The sequence below is a fragment of the Salvelinus namaycush genome, chromosome 1 (genome assembly GCF_016432855.1).
Source record: "Salvelinus namaycush isolate Seneca chromosome 1, SaNama_1.0, whole genome shotgun sequence".
Classification (NCBI taxonomy): domain Eukaryota; kingdom Metazoa; phylum Chordata; class Actinopteri; order Salmoniformes; family Salmonidae; genus Salvelinus; species Salvelinus namaycush.
Window position 1 is genome coordinate 22,539,225 of NC_052307.1, and position 21,486 is coordinate 22,560,710.

Sequence of the window (21,486 nt, forward strand, 5' to 3'; positions counted from 1 at the left end):
CATCAAGAAAGGATCAAGCAAATCAGCCCCAGTGGAATTTTTTTACATCTTAAGGAAGGCATCTAGCGCATCACAAGTAGAAAATTGATCAAGATTTGCTATAAATTGACTGATCTTCCAATGAGCCAACTGGAGGGTGGGAGAGTGGAGAGCAGTTGACTGATTGAACAGGGTTAATGAAACCACAATTTCTTTCAAATAAAAAACCTGCAGAGATAAAATGCTGATTAAAAGCATCACTTATCTTATTTTTCTCAGTAATGATGCCAGAGTCTGACACAACTTGTTTAGGCAGGGAAGGAGAGGAATTTCCATGCTTCAGTGCATTTATTGTTTTCCAAAATGTTGAAGGATCACCAGCAGAGTCTGAGAACTCTACCTCAAATGATGTGTGCGTGTGTGTAAATGCTTGAGTCTGTGTGTGTTAGTATAGCGCACTTTTCTTTACAAAAAAAAAAACTAAATAAAACAATAAGCTATATAAGTCAATCAGTGAATTTCGAGAGAGTAAGCACAGAGAGTGTACATCACTACCATGGGGAGAAAAGAACAGCTCATAATTTACTGTGAGGGTACTGCTGATCTCATGATCAATTAAATTAAGTCTATCCAAGTGGAGTCCTATGGGAGGTTTATTTCTGTTTGCCTGGACCAAGCAAGCATGTATTATATCTTTAATGTCATGTAGGTATACCTATTTCCAAACACAGAGACTGAACCCTGTGCTGCTGCTTGTCTCTACGTAAAAAGGCCAAAGCTACCACTGGGCAAAGAAACAGAGTGATAGTGGTGTGTTAATTACAGAGGGCCCTCCATCAATCATGTTAAATTCCTCCAAAGCCTAGCTGGCTTTCTGCGCCCTTCACAGTCCACAGTGCACAGCGTTCACAGTCCCAGCGCACTGCACTGCACTGCACACAGCCCCCACATCAATCCCCCTCCACTCCACTGATAGAGCCACAGCACAGGTCAAATCACACAGGGGAAGAAAAAGAGCAGAGAAAAATAAATAATCATTCATCAGGACAGGGGAGAAACAGAGACAAAGAAGCAGAGGAGACAGAGGGAAAGACAGAAGGAGGAAGAGAGAAACAGATATAGAAGGGAGGTTTTCATTCACCATAGAGCATAAGATCAATAGAGGAACCGCAGGAGCAGCAGGGAATCATGTAGACAAGCTACTTGAACTAAATGAATAAAGGAATGAGGAGGGTCCCTATCAGTGCACAGGAGCTTTCAGGAGAGCACTATTCAACGGGCCTTGTAGACAACAGCTAGTTTAACTCAGCAGTGGAAAGGATATTGCTGTAATTTGCTGGCTCAGCTGTTTACTTTAGAGGAGTGTTTGCTCACTGTCTGTCTCTGTCTGTCTGTCTGTCTAGTGTCTACTCCCTAGCAGTAGATATTGTAACAAAAGTTATATTGATTATTGATGTCAAGTTGATATTATGGCTGTGCTGGTTAGCTAAATGACTCATATTTGAAGTAACTCCAGCGGAAATGTTTCCCCATCCTCTTTCCCGTGTACAGTAGAAGGCTTCGCCTATTTATTAAGGTTGATGATGGGAATTTTTCATTTCAAAAGAAATCCTATTCCACTTTGTCCTCACCGAGCGTTTCTGCAGGCTCAGAGACGGGTTCATTTGACCATAATTGGCATTTGAATGTGAGGGGTTGTAGAGGAAATGTCACATTGACATGTAGTACAATCAGTATTCATGAGGTAGGCGTCATGTTATTGTAGAGAATCACTCTAATAGTTGCTGGTAGAATAATTGGTGACATCTTCATCCTTTATCCAAATCTAGCTGTTGTGCTCCCAAGCTTAATGGATTGGTCTAATATACAGTTGAGTTAAGTATGTTTGGCTAAATTCTGAGAATAGAAGAGCAGCAAATTACTTACAGTTGCCTAATGGGTAAATCGTTTTCTTCACCAAGGAAATGTAGCCTTTGTGAAATGATTCCATTACTGGTAATTACTGTAGTCGATTACAACTCCTACACCATATTAACTATACTGTGTGGCTTATATGAAGACATAACTTGGAAAAGCACTAATCTCCAGTCATTGAAGATAGTGGGCAGCAAAGAGAAATTAGTGTGGGCGTGTTTAATGTATTTCCATGTGGTTGGTGGATAGAAGTGGACACGCATACTCTACATTGTTGAATATTCTTTAAATGATGATAGATATGAAAATACAATATACAGAGCAACAATACAATGGCTTGTAGGAGGACTGTTCAGTATATACATAACCGTTTCTCTGTGTCTTCTGGGAAAGATGAGGATGAACCTACAATTTGTGCCTTTATTTCAAACCACATGCAGGATGTTCTGAAGACTAACTCTGGTCTATTCTGGGAGACCAGACACTTATAAAAAAAGAAAGAAATAAAAAAACGACATGGAATAGGAAATCAATATTCAAAATGCTACAAAACTTCCAAAACCTTTCAATGAGTACTTTATATACATCTTAAATATTTATTCATATTACATTCTTAAATCTACATATCATCTGCGTAACATTTCATAGTTTTGTCAGTAATGCAGAGCTAGTCTGGGAACATGGTTTAAGTCTACCTACAAAATAACCATAATGAAATAATGATAAAAAGGTAGGAAGATATTAAGAGAGAAACAAATTATCCAAAAATAAACAGACATCCTAATTTCTTTCAAGTTAATGATTTGCCATTAATCCGTGTTGTGTATCATTACTATTTTGTCCCCTTAAATTAATTTTCCAGATTTCAACCTCCTCTGGGTTTAGCATTAGGTGCTGTCCAGGCCAACTTCACTGTGAAAGGCATAAGGGTGAGTTCGCTATAAGTGCACTGAGCACACAGACTACGCCACCTCTTTTAAAGCACTGTCATTTAACCTCTCCATGTAGTTCCAGGGCTCCTTGGAGTCCCCTAGCTCTACGTCTTGACACACCCACTTAATGTCCTGGCTGTGGCCCATGCTCAGTGTGCTGACATTGGGGCAACCATTGTCTGGCAGGATGGTAGTGAACGTGGTGAACTTCACACGCTTCCTCTTTGTGGTCGGCGAGTCTCCTTTGCTATCCTTGGCTGTGCAGCCCCCCGTGTCTGCTGCCCGGTGCACCTGGCCCTGCACGTTCTTATGGACAGAAGCCCCGTTGAGCAGGTGACTGCCCTCTTCCAACCCTGCGGTGCAGTCCACCATGGAGGTGAGCTCGTCCTGCTGGGGGGACAGACTAACTTGACTCTCCAGCAGCTCCGCCTCATTCCCCAGCCACACCCAGTCATGGGCATGGTTCATGCTCTCCTGGCCCTCGATGGACATCTCCTTGTGGCGATACTTGAGGGTGTAGGAGATGCAGTTGATGAGGAAGACCAGGATGGCCAGGCAGAAGACCCCCAGCAGGGCGTACATGCCAATCTCCAGGTCAGTGAGGCCCCGGACTGTCTGGATCAGATCATCGTCCATGTTGCGGCTGCGAGGGAGGTCCACATGAGCAGGGAATTCAGAGAAGTCTGGCATGTTCTGGACCTGGTTCCCATCGTCTGACAGCTTGTCTCCATTGGGCCTCCTGACGATGGTACTCGTGGTGGTGGTGACCCTCCTCATGACCCCGTTGTCCATGTCAGAGATGGAGCTGCCGTAGTAGTGGCCGTCCAGACCAGTCCTGTCCTGGGAGGGGGACTGCTGTCTGCGGTCGCTGGCCCTGTTTTCTAGCTCCTCGCCCTCCGGACCGTAGTCACTGCCTCTGGAGGTGCCGCTGTCGCTCTGGCCAAACTTCACCCTGACGTTGCAGTTCCCTGCAGCCAGCACGCTGCGGCGCTTGAACTTCTGGCAGAGCTCACAGACAGTCATCTCCACCCTGACCAGCAGGCCCTGGCCCTCTGACTCGGTTACGATCACAGGCCACTTCCAGGAGGGGTCCTGCTGCACCGTCACCACCTCCTCATCCAGAGACGTGGCCGTCAGGACAAAGTAGTCTGGGTTGTACATGTCCAGAGGAGCCATGGAGCCATCACTGAACTGCAGCCACGCGCTGATCAGGGCCTCCTGGACAAACACACACATACACACAGTGAGTAGGTAACACACACAGAACCAAACACAGACATGACTACTTACAATGAACAAGAGCAACAAAAAAATATTTTTTTTTCTAATATAACACTGACAGTGACCTCACACAGGTCACATTATCACATTTTGAAGAGCTACAGCAACCTCAACATAAGTAGAGAATAATGAAGGCTTCAAAAATACAGATTTAAAATTAATTTACAATTTCTGCATTTTTCCTGCGCTATTATTTCATTAGGCAAGCTAATTGTATACAGCACCTTGTAGAGTAATTGTTGGGCAGGTAGCCTAGTGGTTAGAGTGTTGGACTATTAACTGAAAGGTTGAAAGATTGAATCCCCGAGCTGATAAGGTAAAAAATCTGTCTTTCTGCCCCTGAACAAGGCAGTTAACCCACTGTTCCTAGGCTGTCATTGACATTAAGAATTTGTTCTTAACTGACTTGCCTAGTTAAATAAAGGTTTAAAAAAAGGCAAAATAAAACAAATTAAACCATTTCCATGAGGAACAAGAAAGCAAAGATGCCTGACTACTCAACACTTCAACAGGACAAGGTTCAAAAGATCAGAATGTAAAGAAACAACAAAATGTACTATTTCTGGTACTACTTTTAGAGATGTAGGCCTACACCATTGGGAGTCATACAGACTCATATACTATAATAGTAGGAATGGGGAGGTAGAGGATAGCTCACTAAGACCCACTGTTTCGCTAACTCAGCTGCTGTGCTCTGAGAGCCGAGGGCACACAGAATAAAAGATAGGGAAAAGAACAGTCAGTCACATTAAAGACAGTTCATGCAAATGGGATTTAACACATACAAGCATCTTGGCCACAGGACAAATCCCCGGGAGCAGGGGTGGAGATCCCTTCAGTAGTCCGCCATTGCTCTCTAATTACAGATCCGCAAGGGAATTAGTGGCCGCTTATCTCCGCACGGACATCCTCCCTACAGAGATTGGACTGATAAAACTAGCCTGTCCTCCATTCTATCCCTCACTAGAAAGAGAAAGATGGAGGGTGTGTTGGCGAGCTGATGGACAGATCAAAGAGGTCACGAGAGAAGGAGAGCGAGGGAGAAAGGGAGGCGAAAGACGATAGGACAGCTAGGGCAGTGTTGCTTTTACACGCTCTGAGATGAAGCTTCCCTTTCTGTTAGATGCCTAAGGAAACACATTCTGTCACGCTGCCTTTCAAGAGTTGGAATTAAGAGGGTTAGGAATGCAGTGGAACAAATAAATACACACAACCAACCGCGCGCACACACACACACACACAGTTTGCAGTACTTACTAAATGTTTACATTAAAGGACTGCAATTGTGTAAAATGGGATGAAAACAGTCATGGCTCACATGAAATAAACTACAGTAATTAACATTGTCACTGTTGCATCACCGTGGTAAAATCCCTCTCTTACTCAAAGGGACTGCTAACCAAGTAGGACAGTAGTTTCTGAAGATATACAGAATGTTGAACAGACCTGTTTGGGGCTCTGCAACACTTCCTGTGTGGTTGCCGTGGCGAGGATGGCCCTGTTGCTTCCTGGGCTGAGCTGCAGGGACAGAGCCAGGCCGGTGACCAGCTGCACCCCCAGTTCTGTGATGGTCACTTTGTCATCCACCACCGTCACAGTCTTCTCTGCCAGGATGGAGTCAGACAGGGGGGACAGCACCTGGGCCAGTACACATGAGCGAGAGAGAGACCATTGGGATCCAGATTATGGGCGGGACATGAAAAGTATTCTCTTTGAAAGAAACAAGTTACTTGTGAGGACAAATTATTTACCCAAACATCATCAAACCTGAACTATTTTGATATACAGGGGATGTGAGGTGAGCTGGTCTTTCAACACATTTCATTAGATACAGTTCATTCAGAAAGTATTCAGACCTCTTCCCCTTTTCCACATTTTGTTACGTGACAGCCTTATTCTAAAAAAAAAATTCTTTTTTATTGCATCAATCTACACACAATAACCCATAATGACAAAGTGAAAACAGGTTTTTAGAACTTTTTGCAAATGTATTAAAAATAAAAAACAGAAATACCTTATTTACATATGTATTCAGACCCTTTCCTATGACACTTGAAATTGAGCTCCTGTTTCCATTGATCATCCTTGATAACTTTCAAGAACTTGTTTATAGTCTACCTGTGGTAAATTCAATTGATTGGACATGATTTGGAAAGGCACACACCTGTCTATGTAAGGTCCCACAGTTGACAGTGCATGTCAGAGCAAAAACCAAGCCATGAGGTTGAAGGAATTGTTCGTAGTGCTCAGAGACAGGATTGTGTCGAGGCACAGATCTGGGGAAGGGTACCAAAAAATGTCTGCAGCATTGAAGGTCCCCAAGAACACAGTGGCCTTCATCATTATTAAATGGAAGAAGTTTGGAACCACCAAGATAGAGCTGGCCACTTGACCAAACTGAGCAATCGGGGGAGAAGAGGCTTCGTCAGGGAGGTGACCAAGAACACGATGGTCACTCTGTCAGAGCTCCAGAGTTCCTCTTTGGAGATGGGAGAACCTTCCAGAAGGACAACCATCTCTGCAGCACTCCACCATCATGCCTTTATTTTAGAGTGGCCAGACGGAAGCCACTCCTCAGTAAAAGGCTCATGACAGCCCGCTTGGAGTTTGCCAAAAGGCACCTAAAGGACAAGTTCTCTGGTCAAATTCTCTGGTCTGATGAAACCAAGATTGAACTCTTTGGCCTGAATGCCAAACGTCACGTCTGGAGAAAACCTGGCATATCCCTACGGTGAAGCATGGTGGTGGCAGCATCATGCTTTGGGGATGTTTTTCAGCGGCAGGGACTGGGAGACTACCCAGGATCGAGGGAAAGATAAACGGAGCAAAGTACATAGAGATCCTTGATGAAAACCTGCTCCAGAGCGCTCAGGACCTCAGACTGGGGGTGAAGGTTCACCATCTAACAGGACAACGACCCTAAGCACACAGCCAAGACAATGCAGGTGTGGCTTCGGGACAAGTCTCTAAATGTCCTTGAGTGGTCCAGCCAGGACTTGATCGAACATCTCTGGAGAGACCTGAAGATAGCGGTGCAGCAATGCTCTCCATCCAACCAGACAGCGCTTGAGAGGATATGCAGAAACTCCTCAAATACAGGTGTGCCAAGCTTGTAGCGTCATACCCAACAAGACTCAAGGCTGTAATCGCTGCCAAAGGTGCTTCAACAAAGTACTGAGTAAAGGGTCTGAATACTTATGTAAATGTGATATTTCAGTTTTTTGTATTTTATACATTTGCAAACATTTCTAAAAACCTGTTTTTGCTTTGTCATTATGGATTATTGTGTGAGATTGATGAGTTTTTTTTTTTAACAATAAGGCTGTAACATAACAAAATGTGGAAAAAGTCAAGGAGTCTGAACACTTTCCGAATGCACTGTATATAAAAGGCTGGTATACCCCAGAGTATAATGCCACACACTCATTCATATTCATGTGCTCTTGGCTGAGTGGACATCAAACATCACCTTCACTGTTGTCACGCAACCACATTACCTTGTTTAGGTAGGGAGCCTGTTATTACATTATTTTAGGATGCTCTGTAAATCCTGCAGTGATTCTCAGCTCTGACCTTGATGCCTTCCAACATTATGCTGGCTTCCAATTACAATGATGAGTATATAGATTTAGTTATTTGTCAGTAATTGGGGTGACCTGAACAAGCCCTTCCAGTATTCACTGTTAGGTGTTTGTTCATAAAACGTTCATCAAATGTTGATGTGGACAGAAAACCACCATCATTCACACGGAGGTAGGCAAGGACCAATCAAGTGCTAATTTCAGCTGTTAATGGAATTTTCCTGGTAATCTAATTAGTGCAAATCTAATTTCATTAATGTCATTTTGAAAATAAATGAGATCTTTCACAGAAACCCATTACCAGCTCTCTGTGAGGTAGTCGGTGTGACAGACAAACAGAAAGTTATTCACAGTTTTGTCTCATCTCGTGCTGTTTTCCACTGTTGGGCTGGAGGGTGTTTTCCTCTGTGCCAAGCCTAACGGGAGGCGGGAGCCAGGGGACGTGTATGGATGAGTGTGGAGATGAAGGCACGTCTGCCTGCAGACAGATGGATGAGTCCACACTGTCAGGCTGCTGATCAGTCTCACACAGACGTCATTAACTGACTGCTATTTATCCAGTTAGCCAGCGGAGGCTGACAAATGAAGGGGCCCTGCTAGTGAGAGATGACATCCATCCTTTCTGCACCAGGGTGAGGCCCCATTTACTGTCACCACAGCCTAAAGCTGGGGACATAGGACCATTGATAACAACCTGCCTGGCTGACTGTACAAGGTGATAAGGAAAATGTTGGTGAAACAAATATATAGATATTATCTCCTCCCATCCCATTGTTATAACTTATAACTGACTTAAGATGACTGTTATAAGGTATTTTTCAGCCCTATTATTAAAACAGGGATGTTTTATGGTTATATTTCAAATTCCTTCCACCCCCCCTCATTCCTAACTCACTTGCTCGGCCATTGAATGGAAACTGCTGATTATAACACACATGCACAGATATACAGCGTACCTGGATGGTGGTCATCCCCATGTCCAGTCCCACCAGTATACGTCTGTCCTGTAGCTTAGCTATCTGGGGGTTCTCCACCTTCAGGAAGTCCCACACCAGCCCAGTGATGTCCACCTGCCAATCACTTCCTAGCATGAAGGCAGGCTGACCACGTGGGTTGGTGGATTCGGCCACAAAGTGTGTCAAAACTCGAACCATGGCATTCTGGTACTGTAATGTGCAGCTCCTCCCTCTCCGGTCTTCATCATCCTCATCATCACTGTCCCGCGCAGACCTGCCATCACAAACAGAGGCAGTCTTATAACATGAAAGCCTAAACTAACCCCAACACTGGACATGTCTAAGATGAACATACTAAGTGTAACATGAACATCTAACACCCACCCACTGACAGCAAATCCTGTTCAAGTTGCTATAGGCAACCAGTCATCTTCTCAAAGAATGGACTGTGTCTCAATGAGAATATTTATTGCAATGTGAAAACAAGGCTTACAAGTTTACAATGTTGCTTTCGTGGAATTCACCTGTAAAGTTGCTTTAAACAAGTAATTGTATGTCATAGATACACAGAACACTTCTAGTGAGATAAATAAACTCAGCAAAAAAAGAAATGTAACTTTTTCAGGACCCTGTCTTTCAAAGATAATTAGGAAAAATCTAAATAACTTCACAGATTTTCATTGTAAAGGGTTTAAACACTGTTTCCCATGCTTGTTCAATGAACCATAAACAGTCAATGAACATGCACCTGTGGAATGGTTGTTAATTACAGACGGGAGGCAATTAAAGTCACAGTTATGAAAACTTAGGACACTAAAGAGGCCTTTCTACTGACTCTGAAAAACACCAAAAGAAAGATACCCAGGGTCCCTGCTCATCTGCGTGAACGTGCCTTAGGCATGCTGCAAGGAGGCATGAAGACTGCAGATGTGACTAGGGAAATAAATTGCAATGCCCGTACTGTGAGACGCCTAAGACAGCACTACAGGGAGACAGGACGGACAGCTGACCTCACCAGACATCACCAGCAACAACGTAGCCTGTGGGCACAAACCCACCGTCGCTGGACCAGACAGGACTGGCAAAAGGTGCTCTTCACTGACGAGTCACGGTTTTGTCTCACCAGGGGTGATGGTCGGATCCGCGTTTATCGCCGAAGGAATGAGCATTACACCGAGGCCTGTACTCTGGAGCGGGATCGATTTGGAGGTGGAGGGTCCGTCATGGTCTGGGGCGGTGTGTCACAGCATCATCGGACTGAGCTTGTTGTCATTGCAGGCAATCTCAACCCTGTGCATTACAGGGAAGACATCCTCCTCCCTGATGTGGTACCCTTCCTGCAGGCTCATCCTCACATGACCCTCCAGCATGACAATGCCACCAGCCATACTGCTCGTTCTGTGCGTGATTTCCTGCAAGACAGGAATGTCAGTGTTCTGCCATGGCCAGCGAAGAGCCCGGATCTCAATCCCATTGAGCACGTCTGGGACCTGTTGGATCGGAGGGTGAGGGCTAGGGCCATTCCCCCCAGAAATATCCAGGAACTTGCAGGTGCCTTGGTGGAAGAGTGGGGTAACATCTCACAGCAAGAATGTGATTCGTCAACAGTGTAATAATCACAGGGCTTCGCCTGTCCTGCTGCCTCATCACCTAATCACCTCATGTCTGGCCATAAACACACACACACATGCACGGACACACACATGCACGCAAACACACATGCACACACACACAAGGTTTGATATCATGATGGGAGAGAAAAGAGTGAAGTTATTCACTTGAAATGTTATTCTTGTGATTATCCTCTCTCATTGTCTCCATTTCCCTCTCCAACACCCTTAATAAGTATCCCTCCATGTGTGGCAGAATAGGGTCTGGCAATGAAGACGCTAGCTAAGAGTGTTAGAGATCAGCCTTTGGTAGTAGAGTTAAGGCACAGGACTTCCACTGACAAGATAAGAGGGATTTCAGGATGAGGGTTATTTCACAAGCACTCAAATCAAGGAATTAGTCTTCAGTAAGAAATAATACAAAAAGGAAAGTGAATAAAGAACTGCAAAAGCCTGTCTGCCTTTTTTTACACTGTAGCGTGACATTTCCAATTTAACTGTGGTTATGGTTCAGCTTATCTTATTTATTGACAGATTACTGTAATTTCATCCACTCATACTCTCTACAGTGAGGGTCTTCCAGTCTTGAGGATTAGTCAGAGTATGGGCAGAGAGTGAGGATGTGATTGGGGCAGTGTGAGGATGTGATTGGGACAGTGTGAGGATGTGATTGGGCAGTGTGAGGATGTGATTGAGGCAGTGTGAGGATGTGATTGAGGCAGTGTGAGGATGTGATTGGGGCAGTGTGAGGATGTGATTGGGGCAGTGTGAGGATGTGATTGGGGCAGTGTGAGGATGTGATTGGGCAGTGTGAGGATGTGATTGAGGCAGTGTGAGGATGTGATTGAGGCAGTGTGAAGATGTGATTGAGGCAGAGTGGGGGGATTTGATTGGGGCAGAGTGGGGGGATTTGATTGGGGCAGTATGAGGATGTGATTGGAGCAGAGTGGGGATGTGATTGGGACAGTGTGAGGATGTGCTTGGGGCCGTGTGAGGATGTGATTGGGCAGTGTGAGGATGGGATTGGGGAAGAGAGAGGGCTTTACACACTTCTGAAACAGAGAAGGATGAAAAGGAGAACCTGGTGAAGGAGTGCAGAGGGGTGTCAGGTAAATTCACAGGGGGCTCAATTATACCTTTGACCTTTTCAAATACACTGCCTGCATCTAAAAAACAAAATGCTGATTCAAGGCTTTCAGAATGGAAGTTCTCTCAGTTACAATCTGTGTATCGACCAACAATTGTTTGGGAAGCTGTGTATCTTTTTTGCACTCCATACCTTTCACTACTTGCCAGAATTTGGATGGATTATTTAAATTATCTGAAGTAGATCTCAGGTAGTGGTCTGCTTTCAATTTACGGATCATAGCCAAACCTGTCACGATCTTTCAAGATCGAACCCAGAAGCAGACCAGGACAAGGAGCGTAGGAAGAAGGTGAGTATTTATTTACAGTGAAATGTGAAAAGGTAGATATATCCAGATGGCGTAGCGGGCAGCGGTGGTGAGTAGATGAGAGGAAATAGGTGAATCCAATGTAGTAGCAGAATCCTCTGTCAACCAGGCGGGAATGGAGTGAATGATCCAGGTGAGTAACTGAAGACAAAACAAACGGAGGTAAGTTCAAGGCAAGCAATACGTAAATGAAAACAACAAAACAAATTCTATCCAACTGGAGTCTGGTACTCAGGCACAACATACTGTTCATGGCTAACGATCCGGCAGGGAATGGAAGTCAGGTCAGAGCTTTTGAAGGGTAGAGATGATGATCAGGACAGGTGTGCAGATTACTAACGGGAAACAGGTGCGGTTGAAATCAATCTCCCAATGAGCTAATTCGCCCGGCAACCAGACAGGGTGCGTTCCAGGACACCTGAAACACACTCCAGGACAGACACACAGGCAAACCCAGACTCAGGAAGCGGGATTCGTGACAGTACCCCCCCTCCGACGAACGCCACCGGGCGGACTACCTGGAGCGCCAGGATGGAGGCGGTAGAAGTCACGAATCAGGTCGTCATCCAGAATCTGTCGCCGAGGAATCCAACTCCTCTCCTCTGGACCATATCCTTCCCAGTCCACTAGAAACTGGTACCCTCGACCCCGCCGTCTGGAGTCCATGATGCGGCGCACCGTGTAGACAGGACCACCTCCGATCATCCGAGGAGGAGGACGAGGAGGAGGAGGCAACAGAGGACTGAGGTGAACCGGCTTGAGACAGGAGACATGAAAAGTGGGATGCACTCTAAGTGTTGCAGGCAACTTGAGTCGAACCACCACAGGATTTATGATTCTCTCCACTACAAACGGACCAATGAACTTAGGTGACAACTTCCTTGACTCCGTCCGTAGAGGAAGATCCCGTGTAGCCAACCAAACCTTATCTCCAACCGTATAAGCTGGGGCAGGAATACGGCGACGGTTCGCCTGTATCTGATACCGGTCAGAAACTCTAAGGAGAGCCTTCCTGGCCCGATGCCAGGTCCGGTGGCAACGACGAATATGGGTCTGGACAGAGGGAACCGAGAGATCCCTCTCCTGAGAAGGAAACAAAGGAGGTTGGTATCCGTAAAGGCATTGGAAGGGGGACATCCCAGTGGCAGATGAAGGAAGGGTATTATGGGCATACTCAACCCAGGGTAATTGAGATGACCAAGAGGTGGGATCAGAGGAGACAAGACAACGCAGCGTGGACTCCATCTTCTGGTTGGCTCTCTCCGCTTGACCATTAGATTGTGGGTGAAATCCAGAAGTGAGACTGACTGTAGCTCCAATGGCCAAACAGAAGGATTTCCAGACAGCAGAGGTAAACTGAGGACCACGGTCAGACACAATGTCACTGGGCAATCCGTGAACCCTGAAAACCTCCCTGACCAGGATCTCGGACGTCTCCGTAGCCGATGGAAGCTTGGAGAGAGGAACAAAATGAGCAAACTTGCTGAATCTGTCCACAATGGTCAGAATGACCGTGTTCCCAACAGAAGGGGGCAATCCCGTGACAAAATCCAGGGCCAGATGCGACCAAGGTCGCCGAGGAATAGGTAGGGGGTGAAGAAGCCCAGAGCTGGGCCGATTGGTACTCTTGTTCTGGGCACAAACAGGACATGCGGCAACAAACCTCCGGGTATCTTCTCCCATGGCAGGCCACCAAAAACATCTGCGCAGTAGTGCCATAGTCCGAGCAACGCCAGGGTGACAAGCTATCTTGCTGGCGTGGGACCACTGAAGGACAGCAGAACGGACCGACTCGGGTACGAACAACCGACCGGGTGGACCGTTACCGGGGCCGGGCTGCGTCCGAAGGGCCGCCATCACATCCTCCTCTATCCTCCATGTAACGGCTCCCACGACAACATTCTGGGGAAGAATCGTCTCAGTCTTGACCCCACTCTCCTCCGTCTTAGAGAACATCCGGGACAGGGCGTCCGCCTTCCCGTTCTTAGACCCAGGTCGGAACGTCAGGGAAAAATTGAAACGTCCAAAAAACAAGGCCCACCTAGCCTGACGGGAGTTGAGACGTTTAGCCGATTGTACGTAAGCCAGATTCTTGTGGTCAGTCCAGACCACAAACGGTTGCTCCGCTCCCTCCAACCAGTGCCGCCACTCCTCCAAGGCAAGCTTCACAGCGAGAAGCTCCCGGTTACCCACATCGTAGTTTCTTTCAGCTGGAGAAAGACGACCAGAGTAGAAAGCGCAGGGATGGAGTTTACCGTCAGTGGAGCTACGCTGGGACAGGATGGCGCCCACACCCACATCAGAAGCATCCACTTCCACAACGAACTGACGGGAAGTGTCAGGTTGAGAGAGAATCGGGGCGTTGGTGAATCGGCTCTTCAAGTCCAGAAATGCTCGGTCTGCCTCAGGAGTCCAACAGAACTTTCTGGTGCAAGACGTCAGGGCAGTTAAAGGTGCAGCCACCCGGCTGTAGTCACGGATAAACCTCCGATAAAAATTCGCAAACCCCAGGAATCTCTGGAGCTGCAATCTTGTACCGGGCTGGACCCAATCCCGAACCGCCCGAACCTTCTCTTGGTCCATCTTGATCTCTCCCCTGGATATGATGTACCCGAGGAAGGACGTTGTATGGGCGTGAAAATCACACTTCTCCGCCTTCACGAACAGACGGTTCTCCAATAACCGCTGCAGGACCTGCTTGACATGCAGAACGTGGCTAGAAAGCTCCTTTGAGAAGATGAGGATATCATCCAGGTAAACGAACACAAAAATACCAATCATATCTCTCAAAACGTCATTCACCATACTTTGGAACACCGCCGGAGCGTTGGTCAGTCCAAACGGCATCACCTGGTACTCAAAATGTCCCATCGGAGTATTGAACCCAGTCAACCACTCGTCCCCCTCCTTGATCCGAACCAAATGATAAGCATTACGTAAATCAAGCTTCGTAAAAACCGTAGCACCCTGTAAGGAATCGAAAGCCGAGCTCATCAAGGGCAGGGGATACTTGTTCTTAACCGTAATCTCATTCAAACCCCGATAATCAATACACGGTCGAAGAGAACCATCCTTCTTGCTCACAAAAAAAAATCCTGCTCCCAAAGGTGATGACGATGGCCGAATGAGACCTGTAGCTAGAGACTCCTTGATGTAGGTCTCCAAGGCCTCACGTTCCGGTCGAGAGATACTGTATAACCGTCCCTTGGGAAAGGCAGATCCAGGAAACAGATTAATCGCACAATCATAAGGTCGGTGGGGAGGAAGAGACAGAGCCTTCTGTTTACTGAATACCTCACCCAACTCGTGATATGTTTCTGGAACCAGGGACAAATCAGGAGGAGCAGAGTCACTGACCTGACTGGAAACAGCAGGAGAACAGGCAGTCCTAAGGCAGTTAGCATGACACTCAATGTTCCAACTAGTTACCTTCCCTGTCACCCAATCAAACGAGGGATTGTGTTCCTTCAGCCAGGGGTAACCAAGAACCAGAGGAACATGGGGCGAGGACAAAATGAAGAAAGAGATAAACTCTGAATGATTTCCCGACACCAACATCTTAACCGGTTCAGTCCTCATAGTGATCCGTGCCAGACTACTGCCGTTCAGAGTGGTTGCTTCAATGGCTTCCGGCAATTGCTCCTTGGAAAGCCCCAGCTGTTCCACCAAGTCGGCATCCATAAAGTTGCCATCGGCACCTGAATCGATAAAAGCGTTCAGGTCAAAACTCTGATCCTTATTCATAAGGGTCGCAGGAAAACGGGGTCTGACAAGATCCTTGAGAGATTGAAACTGGCTCGCTAAAATTCCTCCCAAATTTAGCGAGCCGGGCAGTTTAACGGGCGCTGTGGACAAGCGGAGTTGTAATGTCCCGATCTACCACAGTAGAAAGAGCTATTGGTCTCACGTCTACGTTGGCGCTCCTCCTTAGTTAGCCCGTGTCGCCCCACTTGCATTGGTTCAGAATCTGGTGGCAAGACTCCTCCACTAATCCCGTGTGGAAAATAACGATCAATACGTCCTGGTTCACCTCCTGAACCGAATGGTAACCGAGTTACAGATTGATTGGATAGACCCCACTGCTTCTCCCTCCTTCTCTCTCGGACTCTATTATCAACCCGAATAGATAAAGCGACCAAGCTGTCTAAGTCACTAGGCTCTGGATAAGAAATCAGCTCATCCTTAAGTTCATCTGACAACCCCTTGTAAAAAACCGCTTGTAGTGACTCCTCATTCCAACCACTCTCCACAGCCAATGTCCTGAACTCAATCATAAAATCTGCCACACTGCGATCTCCTTGGCGAAGAGAGAACAAACGTTTAGCTGCGTCCTTACCTCGGACTGGATGATCAAAAAGCTTCCTCATCTCTCCCGTGAACTCCTGATATGAAGCCGTGCAGGTTCCCTGTCGTTCCCAAACGGCTGAAGCCCATTCCAGAGCTCTTCCACGCAACAGTTCAATAACCAAGGCTATCCTAGCCTTGTCAGTGGCGTAAGAATGGGGCTGTAGATCAAACACTAACCCACACTGCATAAGAAACGAACGGCATTTTCCCAAATCCCCTTCATATTTATCAGGCGTCGGTACCTTGGGTTCACGAAATGGAACCGCTTCAGACACGGCAGGTGAGATGGGTGAAACCGGTGGTGAATGAATCACCTGCAAACTGAGCTGATCCTGGACTTGTGTCAAGCTAGCAGATAAATTCTGGATCGAACTCGCTATCTCCTGTAGCGCCGTATTGTGTTGTCCCAATTTCTTCTCCTGCAGGGTAATGGCATGGCAAACGGAGTCCAGGTCCGCTGGGTTCATTACTGGCCGGATCGTTCTGTCACGATCTTTCAAGATCGAACCCAGAAGCAGACCAGGACAAGGAGCGTAGGAAGAAGGTGAGTATTTATTTACAGTGAAATGTGAAAAGGTAGATATATCCAGATGGCGTAGCGGGCAGCGGTGGTGAGTAGATGAGAGGAAATAGGTGAATCCAATGTAGTAGCAGAATCCTCTGTCAACCAGGCGGGAATGGAGTGAATGATCCAGGTGAGTAACTGAAGACAAAACAAACGGAGGTAAGTTCAAGGCAAGCAATACGTAAATGAAAACAACAAAACAAATTCTATCCAACTGGAGTCTGGTACTCAGGCACAACATACTGTTCATGGCTAACGATCCGGCAGGGAATGGAAGTCAGGTCAGAGCTTTTGAAGGGTAGAGATGATGATCAGGACAGGTGTGCAGATTACTGACGGGAAACAGGTGCGGTTGAAATCAATCTCCCAATGAGCTAATTCGCCCGGCAACCAGACAGGGTGCGTTCCAGGACACCTGAAACACACTCCAGGACAGACACACAGGCAAACCCAGACTCAGGAAGCGGGATTCGTGACACAAACCCATATTTCGAAGACATTAAAAAGCCATCCAATAATCTGCCGAAGCAGTCCCTATTGCTTTAGCCCACATAGCATTTTGTTCCCTTATGATTTTTGTAAATTCCTTAGTAAACCAAGGGTTCTCTCTGCCTTTAATCCTGATTTTTTTTAACGGGGCATGCCTATTGCATACATCCTGGAATGCATTGTGGAAGTAAGAACAGGGTAGTTCAACTCAGGGATCTATTCCATTCAATGCTAGATACATCATGTATAAAACCTTGAATATCAAACTGCTTCCTGTTTCTTTTCGTAATGACACGTGGAGATTTCTTAGGAATTTTACCATCTCTCACACAGGCAATAGCACAGTGATCACTTATGTCATTTGCAACAATACCAGAAGCATTAAAACGATGAGGAGTATTGGTTAAGATCAAATCCAAGAGGATTTCAGAGGATATTTTATATTCAACCTAGTTATACTGTTGACAATCTGAGTGAGATTATAGGTATTGAATATAATTTTGAGTTGATCAGAGCTAGATGTTAACCAATCCTGATTCAGATCACCCATCAGGACAAACTCGAACTTCGAAAGTACAATCCAGAGAGCCAACAGTAGCAGATTGAGGTCTATAACAACAAGATACAACAATATTTAAAGATGAGCCAAGGTTTAGGTTCAAAGACAGATATTCAAATTGCTTAGGTTTAGTAACAGAAGTCAGAACGACCACCGAGAACTTGTCTTTTACATATACAGCAACACCACCCTCAGATTTACGATCTGTACGAAAAACATTGTAACCATTTATGCCAATACTTTTGCCTGTAATAGATTTTTGGAGCCAGGTTTCAGAAAGCATAAATACATCATGGTCGGCAGTTTTTATCCATATATCCACAAAATCAAGCTTCGGCAGAAGACTTCTTGCATTCATATGCAAAAACTTCAGGCCACTCTGACTACTTAATTCGGCAGGGGTAAGAATGTCAGTACCTGGGTTAGATTGCATATTTCCAGACAATAGAAACGGCAAGATAATGGCAAGTCTAGGTCGAGGGTTACAACATTTGGATTTACAGACAGCACTTGAACGAGAATCCATAGTCACCAGAGTCTTTAACGTAACATATTTCAGGAGATTCAGGAGTGTAAAATCCAGAGACATGGTTAAGTACCAAGAGAACATGATGACATGTGAGCGCAAGAGTCCGATTTCTCCCATATTGTTTCGGAGAAATGTGCATAGTTCTCACGTGCATTCCGGAGCAAGCGTGGGGTTTCTCACAAAACTCGAGGGAGAAACAGTCATATATTTTCTCATTCACAGTGCAACGGGCTCTAAAGGTATCGCCAACATTGTAAAAGCCAAGGGTAGACAACAGCAAAATGAACAACAGCAACATGTTAGTTTATTGCCCTAAGAGTCACTAATCAAATAGTCCAACAGCAGATCAATAAAAAGTCAGCGATGTCTGCATATGATGTAGGCGAGCAAAGCTATGGGGAGAGAGAGCGTGGCGAGTGCACCTGTACCAGAATGGGAGAGACAGAGCAGGGCTGCCAGGCAGGCAGACAGGCAGAGAGATCAGTTCTCTGGCCAACACATCTCTCCCCCGGGGGGAGAGAGCGTGTCCAAATTGTAATGTCGAAAGAGGACAGTTAGTGACATTGTTTTGGCAAGGTCAGCATTTGAGGACAACATACACTCACTTACATAATAAGAAACATGCAGATGTTCTTAAAACAGAACATAAGAACCCTTGACAAACGCAACCCAGTCCCGGAACAAAGGAAACATTGCCATGAGAAGAAAATCATCATGACATGTTGCATATCCCTCACAGAGAGCACACTTGTATCCCTGAGCGAGGGGAATTAATTCATGTGCCTGCCTGTAAACACTTATCTTGTCCATGTTTTGATGGGGGCTGCTGGGAGGGGGAGGCAAACCCTGCAAATGCAAGACTGTGGAGCTAGCATTCTGGCAAGCACTCCACTCCCAGGCCTGGACACACATAATCTGGTTCCCAATGGTCTCTCTCTCTCTGTCTCGTCTCTGTGGCTCACTTAGCAGCCTATCTGACGGAGGCAGGTCCCTTCTCTTGGTATTGAGGCTCTGAATGGGCCCGTGCTCTGTGGGTTCCTTGGACTGTGGACGGTTGCCCGGTGCCCGATCTCGTCACCAGTCACCCCGCTACTTTGCAAGGTTACGCCTGTTATTCCCTGATAAACAAAGATGAGAGGAGGACAGGGAGGAAACAAACTCCCAGCGGTCTGTCAGCTTCCATGCCAGACCAGACACACTCATCAACAAGGACAACAGAAATGGACTGTCCCTGCTGATAGGGGCATACCAACACACAATGGGAAAACAACATAACACAACAAGCCAAACTATATGCCTCTCAGCTCAGTCAGTGAAAATGTTGAATAAGATAACAGCTAATTATAAAGGAGCCAGACGCCTTCATGTCCAGGCTGGCAGGTGAGAGAGGGGACTCAAACCAGGTCCAATAGTGAACATGTCCAGTACTAATTATAGTATGTTGACCTGATGTCTGCTCCCTCCATTGATGGGTGTCAAAGAGTGTGAGGCCAGCAGAATGGTGGGTAAGGTGCTATTGGAGACGAGGCCTCGGCCCCGGGGGGAGAGAGGGGTGACCTTCAGACAGCTCTAATAATGTCAGGCTCTGCAGTGAGCCAGAAGGAACCAGAAGCAACCATGGTAGTTGTGTCCAACACAACACAGCCCTCATTACCCTGTGTGAGCCCACCATGACGGCAATCCAATACAGTCAGTGTGATCAGGGCTCCCTCTGTACACAATACTACACACAGGAGAATATAGTTAATAGAGAGGGGCAAGAGGCACTGGTACAGGGTCATTCAATTCTAAAAACAACATTGCACTTGAAGTTGAATGATAGGACAACATTTAGATTTCTGCCTAAATAGACATACTCAAATATAATCATTTTTTATGATGGCTATAAACAATAACTGGTAATGTTGCATAGCTTTAGAAAGCTCGGGAACTCACCTTTCTTGTATTTTTTTAAATAAATTGCTGAGGTGTTCTAACTTTTGAGGACACAAGCTCAAGCATGTTTGTTTCCTATTCAACAAAAGTTTGGCAATAAGGCTTGAAATGACTGAAATGCTTTCTAAATATAGTAACAAACCAATTATAAACGACTTACAATAAAATGTCACATTTCTTAGAACTGTAAAATAAATATGATCATACTTAGTGACAGTACAATATTGGCACTATTTCATATAACCTTTGACAGCTAATTTTCTCCTAAGCGTCCACTGAGCGGTACAAAGACAACATTAAAATGTGTGCAAACTCCTTGCAACTCCAACTTTAAGCACGTGATCAAGAGAAAGTGCTCTTATTTAAATTATATGAAATGATTTAATATTCTTTTCATGTTGAGAGCTCTAAATCCAGCTGAGAATATGGCAGTGAGATGAAACCACAATGTCTGGATTGTCTAGACGGTCACCGTTCATTTGCTGTCTCTCAAGCTGAGCTCACTCGCTCAGTGGAAGAGAGAATTGATTCTTTGTCTGGATAGGCCAGAAAACATGACACGTCACTCCCTATGCAAATATGGGGTCTGAAACCTCACACTTCAATTCAGCTCCTCTTAGAAAGTGGAAACAGAGAGCACACAGATTGGACTGTTTGGCATCCCCATATGGGGACTTAATAACATCTAAGACGTTTTAAATTGATGTCAACTTGGACATAAATGACATATTTGTCAATAGCACACAACAAGATCCTGTACTGCCAGAAAATCATGTTGGCTGGAGATAAATATGGCAGGCATTTATATATTAATAGTGTTCATACAAAGTGCAGAACAAGGTATCTTATGTCTACGATAAGAGCTGTTGTGCATGCTCTTTCAATCATCCCCATTTCCCATGTTCTGTCCACTTACCTGGCTAGGACAGCATGGGTGAAGAAGAGCCTATGTGATTCTATGGAAGGGGAAGAGGGACACATACCTTTGGCTGCTTGCCATGATGGGCACTCTCCACCCCTTGATCTGGCTGAGCTCTGTGTCAGACACCTCGATCTGGAGGGGCAGCCGTGGGATCCACACGTTCATCTCCAGCTGAGCACTCAGGTAGCTGTAGGTGAAGTTCACCATCATCCCCACCTTGCCCTTCATCTCCTTCCCATTCACAAACACATAGTCACACCTGTCTGACACCTGGACAGGAATAGGAGAGGAGGGGGAGAGAAGCATGTGTAAGTATCACAAGGAGATACCCAGACAAAGCAGCACCATCAGGACCAGCCAAACCCAACTCAACGGACAATGCTGGCACGCACACACACACACACTTTCCAAACTGTGCTGTACTGTACTGTAC

General features: G+C 45.9%; 1 protein-coding gene across 1 annotated transcript; it reads right to left on the reverse strand.

Annotated features, from left to right (window-relative positions):
• Nucleotides 1-2,855: 2,855 nt before the first annotated feature.
• On the reverse strand, nucleotides 2,856-21,281 carry LOC120051026 (transmembrane protein 132C-like). The gene is made up of 4 exons (XM_038997618.1): nucleotides 21,115-21,281; nucleotides 8,644-8,917; nucleotides 5,553-5,744; nucleotides 2,856-4,043 (listed from the first exon to the last, which is right to left on the reverse strand). The coding sequence occupies exons 1-4, from the start codon at nucleotides 21,279-21,281 to the stop codon at nucleotides 2,856-2,858; spliced, it is 1,821 nt and encodes a 606-aa protein (XP_038853546.1).
• Between the last annotated feature and the right edge of the window lie 205 nt (nucleotides 21,282-21,486).

What these genes read in the sequence shown, in the direction of transcription:
- LOC120051026 (XM_038997618.1), bottom strand. Translation starts at nt 21,281, where the DNA reads ATGAAGGGCAAGGTGGGGATGATGGTGAACTTCACCTACAGCTACCTG. An exon ending in ATCATGGCAAGCAGCCAAAG is followed by an intron (nt 8,918 to 21,114) that starts GTATGTGTCCCT and finishes TTGTGATGGCAG; the next exon opens with GTCTGCGCGGGACAGTGATG. An exon ending in TGGGGATGACCACCATCCAG is followed by an intron (nt 5,745 to 8,643) that starts GTACGCTGTATA and finishes GTACTGGCCCAG; the next exon opens with GTGCTGTCCCCCCTGTCTGA.